We start from the raw sequence: 22,839 nt of genomic DNA, 5'->3' as shown, positions 1-22,839 counted from the left end.
CCCCCCCCGGGACCGGCGCTGGCCTCACGCCCCGCGGCTCTCGTTAAAGCTCAGCGCTAACGCAAACCCTCGCCCTCGCTGCCGCGGGTCCCAGGGCCGGGACAGGGGCAGCGGCGGGGCCGCTTCTGCCCCCCAGCCCCGAGCAGGGGCCGAGCCGGCAGCACCGGAGCGGCGGGCAGCCCCCGGGAGCCGGGCTGGAGGCTCCGCCGGTTCCCGCTCGCAGCCCTGCCTCCTGTACCGGGAGGGGCTCGGCAGCCGGTGCACGGTGCTGCGGTGCCGCCGGCCGGGACCCCCCGCGCCCGGTCCCGTCCCGCCCCGTCGGGCGGGCGCAGGGCCGGGCTGCAGCGCGTCCCGCCCCGCCGCGCCCGCGGAGCGCCGGGATCCCGGGGAGCCGAGCCGAGCCGAGCCGAGCCATGCCGCGCCGAGCGGCCCCGGGAGCGGCGGCGGCGGGGGGGCTGCGGGCCCTGCTGCTGTGCGCGGCGGTGGGCGCCGGGCCGGGCTGGGCGCAGCCCTTCCCCTTCCCGTTCCGGGACCCGGCGCTGCCCTGGCCCCGCCGCCTCGACGACCTGCTGGGCCGGCTGAGCCCCGCCGAGCTGGTGCTGCAGGTGAGGCGCGGCCGGGCGGGCCCCGGGACCGGCCCCGGGACCCCCGCTCAGCGCCGCTGGCCCGCAGGTGGCGAGGGGGGGGGCGATGGGTAACGGCCCCGCGCCCCCGATCCCGCGGCTGGGGATCGGGCCCTACAACTGGAACACGGAGTGTCTGCGGGGCGACGCGGAGGCGCCCGGCTGGGCCACGGCCTTCCCCCAGGCGCTGGGGCTCGCCGCCACCTTCAGGTACCGGGGACGGGCCCCCCGGGATGGCCCCCAGGGGACAGGTCATCCAGGATGGCCACCACACGATGGGTCCCCCCGGGATGGGTCCCTCGGGATGGCACCCACAAGACAGGTCATCCAGGATGGTCCCCAGGGGACGGGCCCCCCGGGATGGCCGCCATGGGATGGGTCCCCCCGGGATGGCCCCCACGGGATGGGTCCCCCGGGATGGCCCCCACAGGTCAGGTCCCCCAGGATGGTCCCCATGGGACGAGTCCTCCCGGGATGGCCCCCACAGGACAGGTCATCCAGGATGGCCCCCACGGGACAGGTCCCCCCAGGATGGGTCCCCCGGGATGGCCCCCACAGGACAGGGTGCCTGGGGATGCGGGATATGGCCCCTGAATTGGGCTCCCCGTCCCCCGACACCCCGGTGCTGTCCCTGCAGCCCTGAGCTCGTCTACCGGGTGGCCAACGCCACCGCCACCGAGGTGAGGGCCAAGCACAACGACTTCGCCGCCACCGGCCGCTACGGCGACCACACGGGGCTCAGCTGCTTCAGCCCCGTCCTGAACATCATGAGGCACCCGCTGTGGGGCAGGAACCAGGTGCCAGTGCGCGGCGGGGGGTGACCGACAGTGGCTCCCCAGGGGAGCCGGCTGTGGGGCCGAGGGTCCCGGCGCTGACCCGCCTGCGCCTTGGGCAGGAGACCTACGGGGAGGACCCGTTCCTAAGCGGGGAGCTGGCCCGCAGCTTCGTGCAGGGGCTGCAGGGCCAGCACCCGCGCTACGTCAAGGCCAGCGCTGGCTGCAAGCACTTCAGCGTGCACGGCGGCCCCGAGAACATCCCCGTCTCCAGGCTCAGCTTTGACGCCAAGGTGAGGGCGGCGGGGCAGCGGGATGGCGGGCGGCCCCCCGGGCGCTGACACCTCCGCCGCGGCGTCCACAGGTGCTGGAGCGGGACTGGCGCACCACCTTCCTGCCCCAGTTCCAGGCGTGCGTGGAGGCCGGCTCCTACAGCTTCATGTGCAGCTACAACAGGTACCGAGCGCGGCGGGGGCCGCGCGGGCTGGGCTGCCGCGGGGTGGTCGCTGCCCGGCCGGCCGCGCTGCCCCGTCGCTCTCCGACAGGATCAACGGCGTTCCCGCCTGCGCCAACAAGAAGCTGCTGACCGACATCCTGCGCGGTGAGTGGGGCTTCGAGGGCTACGTGGTGAGCGACGAGGGGGCCCTGGAGCTCATCATGCTGGGGCACCACTACACGAGCAGCTTCCTGGAGACGGCGGTCGGTGAGCTCGCGGGACGGGCGCGGGGTCCGCGGGCACCACGCGGCCGTGACAGCCGCTTTCCCCTCTCTCCGGCGCGGCAGCCGCGATGAACGCCGGCTGCAACCTGGAGCTCTCCTACGGCATGCGGAACAACGTCTTCATGGAGATCCCCCAGGCTCTGGCCATGGGCAACATCACGCTGCAGGTGAGCCGGGGGTGTGGGGCCATGAGCCAGGGCTGCCCCCGCCAACCACAGCCGAGGTTTCGGTGTTGGGGTCTTCGCAGATGCTGCGCGACCGGGTCCGGCCCCTCTTCTACACGCGGATGCGGCTGGGGGAGTTCGACCCCCCGGCCATGAACCCCTACAACGCCCTGAACCTGAGCGCGGTGCAGAGCCCCGAGCACCGCAGCCTGGCGCTGGAAGCGGCCGTCAAGAGCTTCGTGCTGCTGAAGAACGCGCGGGGGACGTTGCCCCTCCAGGCCCAGGACCTGCGCGGCAAACGCCTCGCGGTGAGCACCGCGGACGGGGGGACGCGGTGACCCAGGGGCTGCTGGCTCCGTACCCCGGGCACGCGGGTGTCCCCGCCTTCGGGGACAGGGGTGCCGGTGCCCACCCTCACCCCTCTGCGCTCCGCAGGTGGTGGGTCCCTTCGCCGACAACCCGCGGGTGCTGTTTGGGAACTACGCGCCGGTGCCGGAGCCGCGGTACATCTACACTCCGCGGTGAGACAGCGCGGGGCTGCAGCCTGGCCCCTGCCCCCCGGCACTGCCCGCGGCTGCGGCCGGAGCCGCTCGGCCCTTCACCGGCGGCCGGGGCGAGGGGGGGCGTCCCCAAGGTGCCCCGACCCTGGGGCGCAGCAGCCTCGGTGCCCTCTGCTCTCCCCCGGTGCAGGAGGGGGCTGGAGACGCTGCCGGCCAACGTCAGCTTCGCGGCGGGCTGCCGGGAGCCGCGGTGCCAGCGGTACTCGCGGGCGGAGGTGGTGGGGGCAGCGGGGGCGGCCGACGTGGTGGTGGTCTGCCTGGGGACAGGTAGGTGGGCGCGGGGAGGGCGCTGGGTGGGCATGGCCTGGGCAGGGGGAGCACCCAGCGCCTGGGCAGCTCTGGAACGGGCCCATCGGAGCCCTGGGCGGGGGGTCAGGGGCTGTCCCTTGGCCCATCGGAGCCCTGGGCGGGGGGTCAGGGGCTGTCCCTTGGCCCATCGGAGCCCTGGGCGGGGGGTCAGGGGCTGTCCCTTGGCTGTCCCCATGCAGGGACGGATGTGGAAACGGAGGGGAAGGACCGGCGGGACCTGTCCCTGCCCGGCCACCAGCTGGAGCTGCTGCAGGACGCCGTGCAGGCGGGTAGGGGGGCTCTGCCGGGCTCCCGGCCGGTCCCAGGGGGCTGGTGGGGCTTCTCGGGGTCGGGGCCAGCCCAGGGTGGGTGGTGATGGGCTGGGGTGCAGGGAGGGGGACCACAACCCATCCACCGCGCAGTGCCAGCACGGTGCTCTCGGTGACGGCCACCTCCCTGCAGCCGCCGGGCGCCCCGTGGTCCTGCTGCTGTTCAACGCGGGGCCGCTGGACGTGAGCTGGGCGCAGGCGCACGAGGGCGTGGGGGCCATCCTGGCCTGCTTCTTCCCGGCCCAGGCCACCGGCCTCGCCATCGCCAAGGTCCTGCTGGGCGAGGCGGGGGCCAACCCAGCGGGCAGGCTGCCGGCCACGTGGCCCGCGGGCATGCACCAGGTAAGGCCGGGGCAGCCGGGGGATGCGGGGCTGGTGCTTGGCCACGTCCTGCTCCACCAGCCCCATGTCCCTGGTGCTTGGCCATGCCCCACTCCACCAGCCCTGTGTCCCTTGGGATGTGTCCCTGGTGTTTGGCCATGCCCTGCTCCACCGTCCTCACGTCCCTGGTGCTTGGCTGTGCCCTGCTCCACCGTCCTCACGTCCCTGGTGCTTGGCCGTGCCCCAATCCACCAGCCCCGTGTCCCATGGGATGCGTCGCTGGTGCTTGGCCGTGTCCCGCTCCACCAGCCCTGCCTACCTGGTGTTTGGCCATGCCCTACTCCACCAGCCCTGTGTCCCTTGGGATGTGTCCCTGGTGGTTGGCCATGCCCTACTCCACTGTCCCCACATCCCTGGTGCTTGGCCGTGCCCCGCTCCACCGGCCCCGTGTCCCGCAGGTGCCACCGATGGAGAACTACACCATGGAGGGGCGGACGTACCGCTACTACGGGGAGGAGCCCCCGCTCTACCCCTTCGGGTACGGGCTGTCCTACACCACCTTCCAGTACCAGGACCTGGTGCTGACCCCCCCCACGCTGCCCCTCTGTGCCAACCTCTCTGTGTCCGTGGTGGTGATGAACACGGGGCCACAGGACGGCGAGGAGGTGAGCGGCGGGTGCGGCCGGGGTCCCCCAGCGCAGGGGGCAGCTGGGGGGGTCCCGCTGACCCCCTTTCCCCCCCGCAGGTCGTGCAGCTGTACCTGCGGTGGGAGCAGGCGTCGGTGCCGGTGCCGCGCTGGCAGCTGGTGGCTTTCCGGCGCGTGGCCGTGCGGGCTGGCCAGGAGGCCAAGCTGCGGTTCCAGCTGCCGGCGGGGTCCCGCGCCGTCTGGGCCGGGGGCTGGCGCCTGGAGCCCGGCGCCTTCACGCTCTCGGCCGGTGGGCAGCAGCCGGGCCAGCGGGCAGCCCCGGCCCCGCTCAGCGCCCGGTTCACGGCCACGGGCGCAGCGCGGCCCCTGCGCGGCTGCTAACGGGGGGCGGCGGGGGGGCCACGCTCTGCCTGGCAATAAAGCACCGGGAGCTCCTCCACGGCGGCTGCATGCGGCCTCACCTCCGCATCCTCATCCCCATCCTCATCGCCATCCGCATCCGCATCCCCATCCGCATCCTCATCCTCACCCCATCCCCATCTGCATCCCCATCCTCATCCCATCCCATCCCCATCCCCATCCCCCCCCATCCCATCCCCGGTCCCAGCCCCCCCCCCCCCCCCCCCCCCCGACCCACGCGCGCCTGCCGCTCTATTTATAGCAGCCAGGGCCGCTCCAGCGCATTCCCCGTGCCCGGGGAGGAGGGGGAATGGGGGGGGGGGGGCAGCCAGGGCTCCATCACCAGCCTGGGGGCTTCGGGGGGGGCCCGCTCCCGGTGGGCAGGACCCATCCCCGGGCAGGGGGCAGCAGGGGAGGGCAGAGATGCGGCCCTGAGCTGGCCGGAGGGAGCCGGGTGGGGTGGGACGGGGGTCCGGCAGTGATGCTGGAGCTGGACAGGGTGGGATGGGGGTCCAGCAGCGGTGCTGGAGCTGGGCAGAGTGGGATGGGGGTCCAGCAGCGGTGCTGGAGGGGGGCTGGAGCCGGGCAGGGGGGGTTGGGGGTCCGGCAGCGATGCTGGAGCTGGGCAGCGTGGATCGGGGGTCTGGCAGCGATGCTGGAGCCGGGCAGAGTGGATTGGGGGTCTGGCAGCGATGCTGGAGCTGGGCAGCGTGGATCGGGGGTCCGGCAGCGATGCTGGAGGGGGCCTGGAGCCGGGCAGGAGCTCCTCGGGCCGGCGTTGGAGGGCTGGGATCAGGTCCAGAGGCCGAGGTGGGGCTGACGGGGAGCGCATGGGGCTGCCCGGGCCTGACACCGTGACATCACGGCGCTAATTACAGATGCGGCCTGGGACAATTACAGAGCGGGCGAGGCTGCGGCAGGGCAGGGCAGGGCTCAGCCCGTCGCTGGCGCGTTCGCCCCCGCACCCACAGGGAATCGTCCCGCAGCAGCGGGGCTCCGCGGCCGGCCGCGATGCCAGCCCCACGGCGGGATGCCGCGCGCTCTGGGGCAGGACGCAGGGACGGACCCTCACCCCCGGGTTCCTGCTGGGTCAGTGCCCCACTGGGGGTCAGCTGGAGCATCCGGAGGCCGGGGGTTCAGATCAGCCCCCCCATCACGGTCCCGTGCTCAGCGCTGGCCCTGCGTGGCCGCTGAAACCGCCTGCGTGGAGCAGCGGGGTGGGAGCAGCCTGGGCTGGGGGCAAAGTCCTGGGGCCGGAGGGAGGGATGGGGAGCGGGTGGGATGGGGTGACCCCCGCGGTACTTTGCCCGGAGATGCCAGCAGGGTTTGTTTGCCGTCCTCATCCCTGTTTGCATCCCCCCCCCCCCCCCGCAGCGTCAGCTCTCGCTGGCCGAGCCGGAGCTGGAGTTGCCCTCTGATTTTGGGGTGCTTGGCACCCCGCTGGCTCCACGCAGGCAGCGTCAGGGCAAGGCACTGGCACGCTGTGGGGGCTCGAGCCGTGGCTGGGTGCAGCCCCCTCCCCAGGCCGGCCCGAGGGAGCCGTGGTGGGGTTGCCCCCGCGCCGAGGGGCTGAGCAGCGCGGGGGGCTCTGGGGCGTGCTGCTGCTGGGGCCGGGTGCCATGCTCGTCATCAGCTCATCGGATTTTCCATCGGCGCGAGGAGGGCGGCTGCTCCCAGCACCCGCAGCGACGGGGGGGGCTCGACCCAGGGACCCCAGCGCAGCGGGGCTCTGCCTGCAGCGGGGCGATCGATCGACGTTCTGTGGGTTGTATAAGCCATTGACTCGGCTGGCAGGGCAGCCTGGAGCCCGCCGCGTCGCTGCCCGCCCTGGGGGCACAGCCCCAGGCCCTGGACACCCACCATTGCCCCTTCCCCCCTGTGCCCCCTGCTCCAGGCTGGCCCCGTGGTGGGGGGATGGACCCCCGGCCTGGCTGGACCCGGTGCCAGGCTGTCCCGGAGCCGCGGGCTGCTCGTCCACCCTGCCGCGACCCACAGAGCCGTGGCCCCACCAGGCAGAGGGGCTTCGGGAGCCGCTCGCCGGCACCCTCGGAGCGGGTCGTGGGTGGCCCTGGCCCCCCTCCGCCGGGTCCCTCGTGTGCCGTGGAAATACGGAGCCGTGGGGCTGCCGCAGCCTGCTCGGAGGTGTGCGAGCGGGGCCGTTCCCCTTCTCTGTCCTGGGGTGTCCCCTGTGTTTGGGGGTTCACTGGGACACACCTCCATGCCACGTGCACCCCTGTCCCCCGCCGTCCCCCCAGGGCTGCGCAGCTCCCGCAGCCACGGCTCAGCCGCGCCGCGTTCCCAGGCAGGGGTCAGCGGGGGGTGAGGCTGCCGGGGGGTCTGGGGAGGCCGAGCCGGGCGAGCGGACGGGGGCTGCGGGCGGGCGACGGCGCAGCCGTGGCGTGGGGCTCTGCGGGGCGGTTCGGGGCCTGCAGCGGCGCAGAGCGTGGTCGCCCCGTCTGCCGAGGAGCCCCCCTGCCCGCTGCCTGTCCCCTGAGTCAGAGGAACGCGCTTCTGGGGGAGAGGGCTGGCGTTTCGGGAAACCTGTTTGCCTGGTAGGCGAGGCAGGGCATCTCCTGGCCCCGCGGTGACGTCATCCCGAACCCCGACACCTCCGATGGGCGCTGCCCGCGGAGACCTGAGTCTGTTCACCGACGCGTCCCGGTGAACCCGGGGAGGGGGCTTCGCGGGATGCCGGGACCAGGCCAGCCGCGCGGCAAACGGGGACACGTCCCTGGCTCCTGCTGCCCCCGCAGAGCCCTAAGCGGTGTCCCCCCCCCCCCGGCTGCTGCTGCCACCCGCGTGTCCCCTGCCCATGGACGCGCGGCTGCAGCCCTGCCCGGGGCGCACTGGCTGCGCGGGGCAGGGGCGGGGGTCGCGATCCCGGCCCACCCCGGCTGCTTGCAGGGCCAGGCAGGGTTTCACCCTGAGCGGGGCTGAGCCGAGGGGTCGGGAGGCCTCTCGCTGTCTGCCCGTTATCGAGGCAGGGTGGGATGCCGGGGGGCGAAGCCCTGGCCCCCGGGAGCGGGGGCGGCTGCTGGCGGCGACGAAGGCTGACGAGTGGCGGGTGGGTGGCGGGGAGCAGCCGAGGTGGGGGTCCGCGGCGGGAGAGCCGGCTCTCTTTGGGGTGCCTGGGAATGGAGGGCTGAGCCGGGCGGCGCTGGCCGTGGCTTGGAGGGCTGGGGGGGGGGGTCTCTGCTGCGGGGCCAGCGCTTTGCGGGTGACCAGAGCGTTGTAAGATGGGGGAAGCGGGGAAGGACGGGTGCGAGCCTCAAAATGTGGGGGAGGAAGGGCTGGGGGTGGGCGAGAGCCCGAGCCAGGCGGGGGGCTGCGGGGGACAGGCGGCAGGGCAGGCCTGGGGCCGGGGGTGACGGGCGCGGGGTCCCGGCCCCGCGGTGGGAGGGGGGCCAAGACCCCCGGGGCGGGAGCCCTGCTGCCAGCGGCGCGGGGCCGGGGGGCGGTGGGCCCGGGCACAGCATCCCCAGCGCGGGGCCGGGGCGGGGAGCGCTGCGGGGCCGGGCGCGCTGCGGGGCCGGGGCGGGGAGCGGGGCGGGTCGCTGGGCTCGGCTCGGCCCCCCCGCGCCCTGCGCCTGCCCGGGCCGCCATGGAGAGGAGCCGCGCCGGGCGGCAGCCGCAGCCCCAGCCCCAGGGTAAGGCTCGGCCGCGGGACCGGCTGCGGCTCCGGCGGGCGCCAAGGCCCCGTCCCGCACCGCGGGGCCGCGCCGGAGCCGGGGGAGGATGCGGCCGTGTGGGAGCGGGGAGCGGGCCCGGGGGATGCGGGGGGGGGGCTCTTCCCGGGAGGGACAAAGCCCGGGCACGGCCCCTCCATCTTGGGGTGGGACGGAGCCGCGCGGCCCCCGGCCCCGCCATGGCGGGCGGTGCGGGGGGGGGGGCGGCCCCGCCGTGGCGGGGGGCTCGGGGCGATGCGGGCTGTGGGGTGCGGGCGCTGCCCCCCGCCCGGGCCGGTCCCGGTGCTGCCCCGGGATGAACTCTGCCGGGAGCGGGGGGGGGCCGGGGTCTGGCTGGGCTCCCCCCGGCGCGGGGCTGCTTCCCACCGCGGGAGGAAGAGGAGCGGCCGCTCCCCTCCCCCGCGGCCCCGGGGCCGCCGCGCCGTGATTCATCGCCCGCGGCCGCCCGGGCCCCGCCGGCCGGGGGAGGGGGGGGATCGCTCCCGGCTCCCGGCAATGCCCGGTACCGGCGGCTCCCGAGCAAACGGCCGAGGACCCCCCCGACCCCCGCTGCAGACACGTTGTGTGCGGGGCCTCGCCGCAGCCCCCCTCCCCCGCCCGCCGGCCCCGGCTCGGCCTCCCCTCCCCCCCCCACCCGCGGCCGGCGCTGCCCGGGGGTGGGGGGGCTGGGGGGGTTGGGGGGAGGCCGCTCCCGGCCCCGCTGGCCTCTCCCGGGTCGGTGCCCCGGTGCGGGGGGGCTTGCGGCCCCGCCGCCAGCAGCGGGGATGGCGGGGGCGGCTCCGCAGCTCGTCCCGCTCCCGGTGCCGCCCGTTCGGGCCCCCCCGTGCCGCTGCCCAGCGTGGGGCCGAGCTGCTCCCGGGACCGCGACCCCCCGGGGGGATCGGGGGGCACCGGGACCCTCTGCACCGGGGGCACCGGGGGGGCTGGGACCCTCCGCGCCAGGGGCACCGGGAGAGCAGGGTACGGCCCCGCAGAGCTGCCCGGGTGGGCAGAGGGGCGAGGAGCGGGCCAGCGAGCAGGCAGCGGTTCGGGTGCCCCCCGATTCCCCCAGCCCATCTCCCCTGGCACGGTGGGCGAGCTGGTGGCCGGCCAGCTCCCGTGCCTGGGTGCCGGGAGCCCGGGAGCTCTCCCAGCGCGGGGACGCCAGCGGAGCCGGCGCTGCCAAGCCGTCCGGGCGACGTGACGCGAGCGGGGAGCGGTGATGTGACGGTCCCGTGGTGCCGTGTCCAAAATAGTCAGCGCAGCGCTCGCTGGTCGCAGGGCCGCGAGCGGGGACGGGCGGCCGGCTGCCAGCGGAGCCGGACCCTGCGTGGCCCCAGCCCCGGTAGGTGCCCGCATCCGCGTTGCAAGGCTGGGGACCCGGTGCTGGCCACCCGCTCCCTGAGAGGCCGGATCCTGGGGGGTGCGGAGCCCCGTGCCCTGCCTTCGAGCCGGCTGTCTGTTTGCCGAGCGTGATGCGAGCAGACGGGTTTTCGGGAGCGCCGCTGGGCCGGCTGCCCTCGGCGTTGGCAGTGCCGCGTGGGTCGCCCCAAGGACGAGGGCACGGTCCCGTGGCCGCTGCCGGGATGGATGGCAGGCAGGTGCTGCCTGCCCTGCCCTCGGTCTGCTGGGGGCTGTGCCGTGGCCGCAGCCAGACGGACAGATTGCCGTGGGGGTGCCGGGGCGCAGCAGCCGTTCAGCCTCTTTCCTCCGCGTGTATTTTAAACCCTGGAAACTCCCCAGCTCTGGCCCCGCTCTGGCCACGAGATCCTGTCTCCCAAGTTCCCCTTGTTGCTCTCCAGCTTGGCACGTCACCGCCGGCTGGGTGCTGAGCCACGGGAGCTCGGCAGCCTCTGCCAGCGCCTGGCGCGGTTCGCCCATGGCTGGCCCCGTCCCGGTGCCTGGGGGGGGGTATGGACTCCAGGAAGGTGGGCTTGGTCCTCCATGCTGTGGGGCTGGGCAGCGGGTGCAGCCCCCTCCCAAACCAGCCCTCCTGGGAGCGGGTGCAAGGGCAGCCTGGCCCCAGCCGGGTGGGCAATGCCTTGCCCGTGCCCCTTCCTCCTGCCTGGCACCCACCACGGGCGTCCAGCTGTGCCATCCGGCTGCGCCATCCAGCTGCGCCATCCGGCCGCCTGCGGTGCCGTGGGACGATGCCTGACCTGCCCTGGCGCTGCCCGCTGCGTTTCGCCGGCTCTGAGCCTGCGGGGAGAGGAGCCGGCCTCGGGCTGCAGCGCCCGTGCTGCCCTGGGCCGGGGCGTGGGTGTCTGTGGGCAGCAGCACCGCGAGCCAGCCCAGGGGGACGGGGTGTCACCGCCGTGGGTGGCTGTCAGGGTGGCACTGGAAACCAGCCACAGCGGGACGGGCCCGAGGGCACGCTGGGCACACGGGTGTCCCCGCGGGCTGCGAGGAGCAGCCCTGCAGAGCAGGCGGAGGCTCTTGGGGCTGGGGTTCCCCATGGGACCTCGTCCCCACGTGTCGCAGGGACCTGTGCCATGGCCAGGGTGGCCAGGGTCTGCCGGCCGGGCGCTGGGACACCAGCCGCTTTGGGTGGCTTTGCAGCAGCCACTGCTGTGCCCACCAGCCCTGCCCTCCTCTCCTCCCGGGGCAGGGGTCAGCCCTGTCGATGCCCCCAGCCCCGGTGGGTGCTGCGCGCGGAGCAGCCCGTGGTGAGCCGCGGCCGTGCCGCAGAGCGGGTGCGTGAGGACACAGCGACGGGGGGAGCTGAGGTTAAAGCGCGGTGGGTGCCCCCCGCCCTCGTGGGAAGCGCCCCGCGGGGATGCGCAGCGGACGCAGAACGAGGGCTGCTCGCCTCCGACCCGAGCACCCCGCGGGGCCTCGATGTGCTCTCGCTTCACGGCACCGGGGAATTTGCCGCTGCCTGGCTGAGCATCGCCATGTGCCGGCCGCCGAGCAGCACCGCACCGGGCAGCGCCGGGCTGGAGGTGCCGGTGGTGCTTGGTGACACGGGCGCTGGTGCCACGTGGACCCAGGATGGGTGACCCTGGTGTTGGGGGGCAGCCCCTCGCCCCGTGGCCATTGCCCGTGGCGGGCGCAGCACCGTCCTGGTGCCCACAGCAGTGCGGGTGACGTGCAGGCTGGCGCGGGCTGGGGGCTGCGGGGGAGCCATGCCGGTGTCGGGGGTCCGGGGAGCTAATCCCCTGCGGAATGCCCCGCCGGGGAGAGGGGACCCCCGCACCGCCTGGGCGCGGGCAGCGTTGGGTTTCAGGGCAGCTGCCGCGCGGGAGCAGCGACAGGGACAGATGGCGGCAGGGCTGGCCCCGGCCGCACGCGGGGGTTTGGCCGTGCCCGGCAGCGCTGCCCTGGCCGCGGGCGCTGCCGTCGCTCGGGGCGGTGGGACGCAGCGGGTCCTGCCCGGGCTCCGTGCCTGGCCTGTGTCGGGGTCTGGGGGAGGCATTCCCACCCGCTCGGGGGGCTCAGCCTGGCCTTGAGGCTTTTGCCACCACGGGTGTTGTCCTTGGAGCTGGCACCTGGGGGGCCACCGAGCCCCCTGCCTGCAGGTGCCCATATGGGGGAGCCCTGGGGGGATGGGACGGGGTGGGGGAGCCCCCGGCTGCAGCCCTGGCACCCTCCCGGCCGCATGGCAGGCTCATGGCCGCCTCGCAGGGTGCGGCGGTGGGAACGCGGGATGTGCAGGATCGGGGCCAGGGGATGGGCCGGCTTCCTGCGGCAGAAAATACCCGGAAGGCTGCATGGGTCTGCGGGGGGGCTGCGGCTGGCCCTGTCCCCCATGGAGCCCAGGGTGGCTGAACCCTGCGGGCACGAGCCCCGGCGTGCTGGGGGGCTGCGGCAGGACCCCCGGCCCCTCCCTGGGCAGGCGGGTGCTGCTGTGGGCGCTGCGTCCCGGTGTGGACTCCATCTGCAGTGCTGTGTCCAGTGCTGGGCTCCCCAGTTCAAGAAAGATGAGGAGCTACTGGAGAGAGCCCAGCGGAGGGCTGCGAGGATGAGGAGGGGACTGGAGCATCTCTGCTACGAGGAGAGGCTGAGGGAGCTGGGCTTGTTCAGCCTGGAGAAGAGAAGGCTGAGAGGGGACCTTCGAAATGCCCATAAATATCTGCAGGGGGGGGTCAGGAGGACGGGGCCAGACTCTTTCCAGTGGTGCCCAGCGACAGGACAAGGGGCAACGGGCACAAACTGGAGCAGAGGAAGCTCCAGCTGAACCCGAGGAAGAACTTCTTCCCTCTGAGGGTGCCGGAGCCCTGGCCCAGGCTGCCCAGGGAGGCTGTGGAGTCTCCTTCTCTGGAGATATTCCAGCCCCGCCTGGCCGCGGTGCTGTGCAGCCTGCTCTGGGTGACCCTGCTTGGGCAGGGGATTGGGCTGGGTGCCCCACAGAGGTCCCTGCCAACCCCTGCCATGCTGGGATTCTGCGATTCTGTGGGTGCCGAGGGCCGTGGGAGCTGGGGTGCACCCGTGCCCGCAGCGCGGGGGGCTGGCGGGGCCGTCCCCGGCAGCGTGGGGCTGCCGCGGGCTCAGCCGGCCCCGGCGTGCGGCGGAGGAGCGGCGCCGGCCGTGTTTGCAGAGCCCACACTTTGCCCCTCGGCGAAGATTGTGGAGAGCTCGGCAAACACGGCCGAGCCCGGCGCATGACATCACCGCGCGACGAGGGCCGCTCACCGGCGTCCCTGCCACCCCGGGCTGCCGCGGCGACGGTGCCCGTGGGGCTGCCGCCGGTGCCCGCGCTCCCGGGGTGGGTCGGGCACGGTTCCGCTGCGGGGCTGGGGGCCGTGCCCCCGGCCCGTGCTCAGAGGTGTCTTTGCAACGCGCTGGTTCCTGGGGCCGGGGCGATCCCCACGCCCACGGCTGCGGAGGGCACGTGCCACGGCCTCGCCGGCCGCATGGCACCGCGTCTCCATCCTGGCACCGCAGTGTGCGGGGGGGTCCCCAGGGCTGGCCGGGGCGGGGGGCGATGCCAGGGCTGCTCCCCCCGGCGCAGCGAGCAGCCGGCCCCGGGCGGGGAGGGGGCTGCATGCTGGCAGCCGCGGCCCCGCGCGCATTCCTGGGCCGTGACTTCACGGCTGCGCGGCCGGCACTGCGCGGGGGCCTGAGCCGAGCGGCGACGTCACGCGGCGGGGCCCGCACCCATCCCGGCTGCGGCGGAAGCAGGCGAGCAGCGGGGAGGCGCGTGGGACCCCGTCCCCGCGTGGGACCCCGTCCCCACGTGGGACCCCATCCCTGCGTGGGTCCCTGTGCCTGTGTCCCACCGCGGCGGGGCTGGCCGGCAGCTGCCAGGGAAGAAGGGTGGCTTTGTGGCAGCCGTGCCTGGCGGGGCCCCGGCCGGTCCCGTCCCGCTGTGCATTGTGTGCCCTGCGCCTGGCGCCCAGCATGGGGTGGCAGCAGGGTGGGGGTGGGGGTCCCACTGCTTCCCCAGGGGCACCCAGGGACCCTCCCCGGGGGGGACGGGGCTGCCCCAGGCTCCCCCGCTGAGTGACCGTCCGTTCTGCTCTGCCTGTGTTGCAGGGAAGCCACCGTCCCCGATGGGAGACAGCGTGCCCCCTCCCGCCTCGCCGCCCCCCTCGCCTGGGGACGCGCTGCAGGGAGAGCGCACCCCCCCCCAGCATGACCGCCCCGTCCCCCCAGCCGTCGTCCCCTCCGGACAGCCCGTCTCGCCCGTCCCTCCGGCCATCACCCCCTCCGAGAAGACCGTCTCGCCCGTCCCTGCAGCCGTGACCCCCTCCAGGCAGCCCAGCTGCCCCCCCGCCGTGACGCCCCCCCCCGAGAGCAGCCCCCCGCAGCGTGACCGACCCGTCCCTCCAGCCACGACGCCGTCAGGACAGCCCGTCTCCCCCCTCCCCGCAGCCGTGACCCCCTCGGCAGAGAGCGTGCCCCCCTGGTGTGACCGGTCCCCCCCTGGGCCCCCCCAGCCCCCCGTGACGGAGCACCCCAAAGAAGAGGCATCGCCCCACGCCGCCGGCCAGCCGGTCCCCGTCCACGCTGCTGCTGCCCCTCGCCAGGCAGAGACGCTGCCCCGCGGGAGCGAACCCCCAGCCCCGGCTGCCGGTGAAGGGCCCCCCCCCGATGCCAAGACCCCCCCAGGTGGCACGGCCGGGCCCTCGAAGGACGTGGCCCCCAGGAGCGACCGCCCCACCCCGGCTGCAGCCTCACCGGGTGCTGCTGCCAGCCCCAGGCCGAAGCAAGGTGGGTGACGGCGGGGCCAGGGGTGCCCCGGTGACGCTGACACCCCGTGGGCGCTGCGCGGTGCTGCCCGGCTGGTGCCGGCGCAGGACGCGGGCGGGGGGTGCCGGGCGCTGCTCTGACCGTGTCTCCCCGCCGCAGATGCCCAGAAGGCCCAGGCGAGGCACAAGCAGGCGAAGGAGCGGCGCGAGGAGCGGGCCAAGTACCTGGGTGCGTGGCGGGGGAGCGGTGGGACGCGGGGAGCCCCCGGGCGCGCGCCGGGAGGGAAAGTGGATGCGGGGGGGAGGCAGAGCTAAGGAGCTTTGCCGGGTCACGGGCAATCCCGTTAGCTGCGATGCGCTGAGCCCGGGCAGGAGCTGCTGTGCCGGCGGCTCTGCCACCCATCGCACCGCTGCTGTGCTCCCCTGGGTGCCCCCCGTGGCATGGCTGCCCCACTTGGTGTGGGTACCCCCCGCGGCGTGGGTACCCCCTGCGGCATGGGTACCCCCCATGGCATGGGTACCCCCCACGGCATGGCTGCCCCCCATGGCATGGGTACCCCCCGCGGTGTGGGTGCCCCCTGCGGCATGGGTACCCCCCATGGCATGGGTACCCCCCGCAGCATGGGTACCCCCCATGGCATGGGTACCCCCGCAGCATGGCTGCCCCGCGGTCTGTGCGGGTGCCACCACCCCTCTCCCGTGTGCAGGCAGCGGGCGAGCGGGGCCCTGCGGCTCGCATGGGGCCCCCCGGTCCCCGCGCTCTTTCCACCCTCATTCCCCCATTGTTCGCCGGTGCGGCTGGCGGGCTCCCGGCCTCCCTTTTGTCCTCGCCCAAACCCCTCCCTCGCCGCCGGCTGCGATGCCGCCTGCCCCGCGCGCCTGGGGACCCCAGCCGTGTCCCCCGGCCGCCGCCAGCCCCCGGCCCCGCGACGCAGGCACGGGCACGCGTCCCAGCGGCGGGGCTCGCCGGGGCTGTGCACCCGGTGCGACCCCGCTGCCCCGGCTCCCCGCCGCAGCCGCCAAGCGGGTGCTGTGGCTGGAGAAGGAGGAGAAGGCCCGGCTGCTGCGGGAGAAGCAGCTGGAGGAGCGGCGCAAGCGCCTGGAGGAGCAGCGGCTGAAGGCGGAGAAGCGGCGCGCCGTCCTGGAGGAGCGGCAGAGGCAGAAGCTGGAGAAGAACAAGGTGGGGATGGGGGGGTCGCGGGCGCAGCAGGCGGGGGGACGGGGATGCGCTCCCTGGGAAGACCCTGTGGCTCCCGCAGCCCATTGAGAGCTGCCCGCTGTGCCTGTCCTCTGTGGTCCCCATCCGTTGCGGTGCGGAGCCGCCTTGGGCACGCACGCCCCGGCCAGGGTGGGCATCGCTGCCCCGTCTCCCTCCACGCATCCCCATCGCTGCGACAGCCTCGTGCCGGGATGCTCCGGGCAGTCCTGGCCCTGCTCCCGCCGCTGCCAGCCTCACCCTGTCCCTCTCCCTCGGGCAGGAGCGCTACGAGGCGGCGATCCAGCGGTCGGCCAAGAAGACGTGGGCAGAGATCCGGCAGCAGCGGTGGTCCTGGGCCGGGGCCCTGCACCACGGCTCCCCTGCGCACAAGGACGGTGAGTGCCGGGCGACGGCACCCGGGGTCCCGCGGCTCCACGGCGGGGCGGCTGGGCACGGCTCTGCGGTGCTCTGCGCAAGGGGGATGGGACCCCGCGAACCCAGCTCAGCCCCGCTGCTGGGGGGTCGTGCTGCCATCGCTCCGGGCTGCGCCAGGGCCCGATGGGGTCCCTCGGCTGCTCCCTGCTCTCGGGGGGCTGGGCATGAGCTGGAGGCTGCGCGTCACGGTCACCGTTCTGCGCAGGGATGCGCCTGGGGACAGCCCTGGCTGCCTGCGGGGACGCCACGGCCACACTGCCCGGGTCTCTGGCAGCTGGGGGGAGGCAGGCATGGGTTGTGGAGCCGCGCGAGGCCGTTGCCGTCTCTCGTCGGGGTCTGTGCTGCGGCGTGTCCCCTTGTCCCCCGGCTGGGTGGGGCAGTGCTTGGCCCCTCCAGCTCCAGCGTGTGGATGACCGTGGCTGGGTGTGCGTGGCTGTGCCGTGCCCCTGCGGTGGCTGCTGGAGGCTCAGCCGTGCCCACGGCTGGAGCGCGAGCTGGCTTCTCTCACTGGGGGTTCCTCAGGGACACCCCACGGGGTTCAGCACCGTGGTTGGGCACGTGGAGGTCTCCCCTGTCCCCTGACCGCCGAGGGGACAGGGCTGTGGCGGATGCTGGCACTGCCTGGTGTGTCCGACGGCGTGGAGGGGAGCGCCGTGCCCCCGGGGTCTGTCTGCCCCGCTCGTGCCGTGGGGCAGCTGCGGCAGCCCCGGCTGCGCCTGCCCGGGCGCTGCGTCCAGGCGCCGTGATCTGGTTCCGCCTGTCCGGGCTGTGCGTGCGGGTGCCATGCGTCCGGCTGTGGCTCGTGGCAGACTCAGGGATGGACCCGTGTGTCCGTGGTGCAGCGCCTGGCAGGGTCCGGCAAGGGGACACCTTCCCCTGCCACCTCCCACGGGGACGTTCTGCCGCAGCGGCCGCCAGCACCCTCACTCGCCGGTCTCCCAGCTGCCACCTCCACCGGCAGCGAGCTCCCCGGGCCGTTTTCTCCGGAGGAGCCTGGCCGCAGCAGAGGGATCCCAGCACCCTGCGGCAGTGCTGCCGGCCACCAGCACCCTCCTGGCGCTGCCGCAGTGACCCGGCACCGGCGTGAGGTTGTCCCGTGTCTGTCTGGACCTGCTGCCCTCGATCGGCTCCCCCAGGCTGGCTGCTCGCCCGGTGCCGCCAACGTCCCTGGCCACCCAGCTCCCAGTTCCCAGGACTGTTTTTAGGGACACTGGTGTTGCAGAGCCCGGGAGCTGCCCTTGCTCCCCAAGGACGAGATCCCTGCATGATCCCAGCATGGCCCCCCGGGGCTCCGGCACCACGCCGTGCCGAATGCCAGCGCCAAGTGTTGTGTCCCCGGACACCAGCATCTCCTGGCCCCACTCTCTGTGCCGCGTCCTCCTGCCCCAGCGCCCCGGCACAGCCATGCATGCTGCATGTGGGGGGCCCGGCCCCGGCCCCGGGACCTTAATGCCCTTGTGTCTTTTCCCTCCTCCAGGTGCGAGCCGGTGCTCGGTGTCCGCTGTAAACCTCCCCAAACACGTCGACTCTATAATCAACAAGCGGCTCTCCAAATCCTCTGCCACCCTCTGGAACTCTCCCAGTAGAAGTAAGAGCCCTTTGCGTTTGCCCCAGCGCAGGGGGCACAGCCCAGCCCCCACCCAGCGCTGGTGACCCCCGAGGCCAGAGTCCCCCGTCCCCAGGCCCTGCCTTGCAGCACGGTGCCCGCGGAGAGAGGAGAAGCCGTTTGCTGTTTGCAGGAGGAGGCTGGAGCCGGCCAGCGGCTCCTTGAGGCTGTGTGCAGGCTGGGAGGAGGAGGAGGAGGAGGAGGAGGAGGAGCGGCTGGGTGCTGGCAGCCCTGTGGGACGCCAGAACAGGGACTGGGAGCCCTGGCTCCCTGCCCTGGGGCAGCTCCAGTGGGTGCAGACGCAGCCGCAGAGCGGGGCTGCCCATCACCGGACCCTCCTGGGGCTGGGCAACGTGCCGGTGCCCGCCGCCATGACGCCCGTCCCCACAGGCGCCGGGGCTGGGTGCCACCGAGCACCGTGGGCATGGCGCTGCGTCGGGTGCTGCGAGGTCGTCCCGGCCCTGGGCGAGCTGCCCGAGCCTGCCGGCCGTGCCGGGGGGATGCGTCCAGCGCCGGGGCCGCTGTTGTGTTTCGGGGTTGCCTGGCGATGGGCACGCGCCTTCCCAGCCGGGTATAAATAGCCGGAGCAGCTGACGCGGGCGGCTGCAGGCGGCGGTGACGCAGGCGGCTCCCGACGGCCCCGTGCTGGGGGCTCAGCCCTGGGAGAGGCACCCGGGGGCTGCTGGCACCGCCGGGTGGGAGCAGCATCTCCCCGAGCCGGTGCCGACCCGGCGCCCCGTGTCCCTGCGGCTCCCACGGCTGTTTTCTCCCTCCTGGCAGCATCTGCTGCTCCCGGCCCGACCGCAGGCCCCGGTGCAGTGGGGCAGAGGGGCCGTGTCTCTGTGGGTGCCTCCTGTGCGCCCATGGGTGTTCGTTGCCGGCGGTGTGGTGGAGGGCAGCCCGTGGCAGCCCAGTGTCCGGAGGAGCCGGCGGCGTGGCCGGGTGCTGCCGTTCCTCGGGTGCCACGATGCTGGCCTGGCTCCCGCAGCATGCCCGGTGGCTTCGGCACAGCTCCGTGGCGGTGAGGGGACTCTGCGGTGTCCCTGCGGCAGCCCCGGCGTGCTGGGGGCTCGGTGCTGTCGGTGCGGTGACGTGGGGAGGGTGCACGGCAGCGCTGAGGAGGGGGCCGGGGTGGGAGGGGTGCTCGCAGCAGGACTGCGCCCTGGCCCTGCGGGTGCTGCTCGCTGCGGGTGCACTGCAGCGGGGCTGCCCGCGGGGCACGGGGACGGCGTTGTCACCGTGCCGTGGTGCCGTCCCGTGGGTGCTCAGTGGCCAACCCATGCCTGCGCCCGCACAACCCCTCGTCCTGCCTCAGCCGGCCGCGTAGGGCAGCGGGAGCCCACCCCAGCGCGGCTGAGCTTCGGGCGCTCCCGGGGCCGCACGTGGGCCCCGGCCTTGCTGCAAGGCTGCTCCCTGCCGGCGCCGGCCGTGGGGCTGGGGCATGGGGGCAGGGGGGCACGCTAAGGGCCCCTCTCCCTCCCCAGACCGGAGCTTGCAGCTGAGCCCCTGGGAGAGCAGCATCGTGGACCGGCTGATGACACCCACCCTGTCCTTCCTCGCGCGCAGCCGGAGCGCCGTGACGCTGGCTGGGAACGGCAAGGAGCAGGGTGAGCACGCGGGGCGGGCACGGGTGTCCTGGCACAGGCAGGGGACTGGGACGAGGGAGCCGGACGCCAGCGGAGAGCGGGTGCCGGTGCCGCGCCGGCTCTGTCCCGACGGCGTGGTCACTCCTACCCCCAGTGCCCGTGTGCCCCCGCTCGGCCTCCGCCAGCCCCCTCAGCCCCTGCCACAACCACCGCCTGCCGCACCGCTGCTGGGAGAGGCGGAAGGGGACCGCTGGCAGCCCCGACGTGACGCCGCGCCGCAGGACCGAGTCCTCGCCTGTGAGTGTCACCTCCCATGGGGACCCCTGGGTGCCGGGTGGCTGCGGGGCACAGCACGGCTCCCGGCTGAGCCACGCACCCCGCACCGACCCTGGCGCCGTCTCTGCAGAAGAAGAAGGAGAAGAAGGAGAAGGAGCGGGAGAACGCCAAGGAGCGCAGCGCCCTGTCCCGCGAGCGCAGCCTCAAGAAGCGGCCGTCGCTGCCGGCAGCGCAGCCCCGGCTCCTGCCCGCAGCCGACAGCAGGTAGGGACCCGCCGCCGCGGGGGCTGCCCGGCCCCCCGCCCTGCCGCCGCGCAGCTGCCCCAGCCCCGCTAACGCCGCCTCTCGCTCCATTCGCAGCCCCAGCCCCAAGAACCGTCCCTCATCCCCTGCAGCCCCCAAAGCCCGGCCGGCGTCCCCCAGCCCGGCCCTCGGCTCCCCCCACAAGCCGCCCCTGCCCCGCAGTGCCCACTCCTCTCCCAAGGTGCGGCCCAGGGCGCGGGGGGAGCGGGGGGAGCAGGAGGGCCAGGCGAAGGTGCGTGAGAGGAAGGAGGAGGAGCGGGGCCCAGCGCCCCCCGCCCTCCCCGAGCCCCCCAAGGTGCCCGCAGAGCCGACAGCAGGTGGGTACAGGGTGGCTGGGGGCGGTGGGGCTGAGGGGAGCGGGAGCAGCACTGACGCTGCGTGTGCCTCGCAGCCCCCCCAGCCCCTGCGGCCCCAGCGCCAGCCACCCCCCCAGGCAGACCCCCAGCCGGCACCACGGACCGGGAGGAGGCTGCCCGGCTGCTGGCGGAGAAGCGGCGCCAGGCCCGCGAGCAGCGGGAGCGCGAGGAGCGGGAGCGCCGGGAGCAGGAGGAGCGGGAGAGGTGGGTGCTGATCCCCCAGCCCCCGGCCCTGGCACCCCCGCCTTGCTGAGGGCCCCCTCCCCGCAGGCAGCTGCAGGAGGAGCGGGCGCAGCAGGCAGCGGAGGAGCAGACGCGCAGGGAGGCCCTGGCACGGCGGCGCGAGGAGGAGCGGCGGCTGCAGGAGGAGCGCGAGGCCCAGGAGAGGGCACGGGCCGAGCGGGAGGAGACGGAGCGGCTGCAGAGACAGGTCTGGGGCGGCGGGGTGCCGGGAGGAGGAGGTGGGATGGGGGACGAAGGCAGGGACGGAGGGCGAAGGCAGAGGTGCTCTCCTGTGGTTCCCACCCCAGTGGGGTGCAGGGGTGAGGACCAGCCCAGCCCCTCGATGCCCAGGGTGGCGGGAGGGGACGTGGGACAGGGCTGTGCTGAGTGCCCGGGCAGCCCGTCCCCGGCGTCCCTGCCCCGTCCCCGGTGTCCCTGCCCCGTCCCAGCCCTCCCTGGCCCGTGTCACCCACCCACCCATCCCCGCCGTGCCACAGAGGGAAGAGGCCGAGGCGAGGGCACGCGAAGAGGCTGAGCGGCAGCGCCTGGAGCGGGAGAAGCACTTCCAGCGCGAGGAGCAGGAGCGGCTGGAGAGGAAGAAGGTGAGGGCTGGGGGCACCCCCGGGCGCAGGGCATGGTGGGGACTTCCCCTGCGAGGGGTCCTGCCCAGCACCCGGGGCGGGTCCCACTGGTGAGGGCTGTGCACGAGCCCCTCTCTGCCCTGCAGCGCCTGGAGGAGATCATGAAGAGGACGCGCAAGTCGGACACAGCAGATGCCAAGGTGGGTGCCTGTCCCCTGTCCCCAGGCACCTGGGGACATGGGGGCTCTCCAGAGCCCTCCCGCCCCTGCCCAGAGCCACCCCTGCCCCTCACGGCTCTGCTCTCCCTGCAGAAGAAGGAGGACAAGCAGGTGGTGAACGGGAAAGCGGCCAAGCAGGAGGATGTCCTAGGTGCGTGGCCCCTTCCCCCAGCCTGCTGCACCCCCGGGCAGCGGGGGGTCTGCGGAGCCGCGACCCTGTCCTGCTGCCCCCAGCCCTGCTCCTGCCCGGGGCCGCGGCTGAGCGGGGGCTCTGCCGACGTCCCCAGGCGGCGAGAAGCGTGCGGGGCCAATGCCGAAGGAGGAAGAACTCCCCGAGACGGAGACACCCAGCAGCGTGGGGACGCCGGGGGGGCCGAAGGGCCTGGCAGGCGAGGGGCTGCAGCCAAGGTGAGCGCCGGGGTGGCTGGAGGGGCCGGGGGGCGGCGAGGCCCTGGCTGACCCCAGCCCTCCCGCCCCGCAGCTCCCTGGCCAAGGAGGCGGTGTCCCCCGCGTCCCTGGTGAACGGCGTGCAGCCTGGCAAGCGCGAGAACGGCTTCGCGGGCCCGGCAGGCTCGCAGGAGCTGCTGGAGCTCTCGCACCACGGCAGCAGCCCCGGCAGCATCATCCCCTTCGGCGACAAGGAGCCCTTCCTCAAGCAGGCCGTGGTCAAGCCCCCCCAGGTGACAGGTGAGAGCCGGGGGGCGTGCGGGGGGCCAGGGCAAGGCCACGGCTGCCCGGTCTCACCGCCGTGCCCCCCTGCTCGTCCCGCAGAGGTGCTGTGAGGGCCAGGCCCCGGCAGACGTCCCCGCGGGGCCACCGCACACGTCCCCGCTCCGGCCGCCCGCGCAGAACCGTAGCTGTTGTCAGAAGAAAAACCTCGCTGCTCCCCCCACCCGGCCCTGCCGCGGGGTGCCCGGGCGGTGGGGGACCCCAGCGAGGCAGCCGCCTGCCCGCTGCGGGGACGCCCGGTTCCTCTCTCTGTTCTTGTTTTTATTTCGTTTTCTTCTTTTTTTTTTATTTTAAATATGCACCTTATCAGACTGACACCCCCCCCTCGCAGCCTGCCCGAGCCGCCCCCGATGCGTGGTGTAATAATGGAGTTATTTAACTTGCTGGGTACAATGTATGTGAATACTGTAAATAGAGCTCGGCCCGACAGCGGGGCCGCTCGCCCGGCGCGGGGCCAGAGGCTTCGGGGCCGCTGCCCGGCCCCCCGCGAGCCCCCGTGCCCCGGCCGGCCCCCCGCTGCTCCCCGTGCCCTCGTCACAGTGTTACGCGTCCGGACCACCTCAGCCAACAATAAAAGTGGACAACTGCCCTGGCCTCGCCGCCTCGCTGGGGCCCCGCAGCCGGGGCGGGGGTCTGCGCCGCGCCAGGGCTCGCCCCTGGAGCCCCCCAGCACCGGCCGCTCCCTCAGCTCCCCGCGGGGAGCCGGCGGG

General features: G+C 74.5%; 2 protein-coding genes across 4 annotated transcripts; both read left to right on the top strand.

The window, feature by feature from the left end:
- Positions 1 to 396: 396 nt before the first annotated feature.
- On the top strand, positions 397 to 4,855 carry LOC142363409 (uncharacterized). The gene is made up of 14 exons (XM_075437861.1): positions 397 to 605; positions 673 to 833; positions 1,261 to 1,420; positions 1,519 to 1,689; positions 1,761 to 1,852; positions 1,942 to 2,099; positions 2,180 to 2,283; positions 2,364 to 2,588; positions 2,716 to 2,801; positions 2,971 to 3,107; positions 3,329 to 3,418; positions 3,591 to 3,799; positions 4,237 to 4,443; positions 4,524 to 4,855. The coding sequence occupies exons 1-14, from the start codon at positions 414 to 416 to the stop codon at positions 4,803 to 4,805; spliced, it is 2,274 nt and encodes a 757-aa protein (XP_075293976.1). The 5' UTR covers positions 397 to 413; the 3' UTR covers positions 4,806 to 4,855.
- A 3,521-nt stretch (positions 4,856 to 8,376) lies between these two features.
- Positions 8,377 to 22,716, top strand: MAP7D1 (MAP7 domain containing 1). Of its 3 annotated transcripts, none has more exons than XM_075437858.1 (18): positions 8,377 to 8,470; positions 13,964 to 14,641; positions 14,780 to 14,848; positions 15,636 to 15,799; positions 16,098 to 16,212; positions 17,730 to 17,840; positions 19,343 to 19,465; positions 19,599 to 19,741; positions 19,851 to 19,984; positions 20,081 to 20,340; positions 20,415 to 20,583; positions 20,650 to 20,809; positions 21,099 to 21,203; positions 21,329 to 21,382; positions 21,494 to 21,551; positions 21,688 to 21,808; positions 21,882 to 22,087; positions 22,172 to 22,716. In XM_075437858.1, exons 1-18 carry the CDS (start codon positions 8,425 to 8,427, stop codon positions 22,180 to 22,182), a joined length of 2,727 nt encoding a protein of 908 aa, XP_075293973.1. In that variant the 5' UTR covers positions 8,377 to 8,424; the 3' UTR covers positions 22,183 to 22,716. The 3 variants fall into 3 exon arrangements, with proteins under 3 accessions (XP_075293973.1, XP_075293975.1, XP_075293974.1); XM_075437859.1 differs by lacking the exon at positions 8,377 to 8,470 and adding an exon at positions 9,635 to 9,833; XM_075437860.1 differs by lacking the exon at positions 17,730 to 17,840.
- The last annotated feature ends 123 nt before the right edge of the window (positions 22,717 to 22,839 follow it).

This window comes from Opisthocomus hoazin, chromosome 17 (genome assembly GCF_030867145.1).
Source record: "Opisthocomus hoazin isolate bOpiHoa1 chromosome 17, bOpiHoa1.hap1, whole genome shotgun sequence".
In the NCBI taxonomy this organism is placed as follows: Eukaryota; Metazoa; Chordata; class Aves; order Opisthocomiformes; family Opisthocomidae; genus Opisthocomus; species Opisthocomus hoazin.
This window is presented reverse-complemented; position numbering and strand designations above follow the sequence as displayed.

Bases quoted from the DNA above. Each gene is read 5' to 3' on its own strand.
- MAP7D1 (XM_075437858.1), top strand. From the start codon at position 8,425: ATGGAGAGGAGCCGCGCCGGGCGGCAGCCGCAGCCCCAGCCCCAGG. The intron at 19,466-19,598 runs GTGAGCACGCGG...TCCTACCCCCAG, and splicing joins TGGGAACGGCAAGGAGCAGG to TGCCCGTGTGCCCCCGCTCG. The intron at 21,383-21,493 runs GTGGGTGCCTGT...CTCTCCCTGCAG, and splicing joins CGGACACAGCAGATGCCAAG to AAGAAGGAGGACAAGCAGGT.
- LOC142363409 (XM_075437861.1), top strand. From the start codon at position 414: ATGCCGCGCCGAGCGGCCCCGGGAGCGGCGGCGGCGGGGGGGCTGCGG. The intron at 606-672 runs GTGAGGCGCGGC...GCTGGCCCGCAG, and splicing joins CCGCCGAGCTGGTGCTGCAG to GTGGCGAGGGGGGGGGCGAT. The intron at 3,800-4,236 runs GTAAGGCCGGGG...CGTGTCCCGCAG, and splicing joins GGCCCGCGGGCATGCACCAG to GTGCCACCGATGGAGAACTA.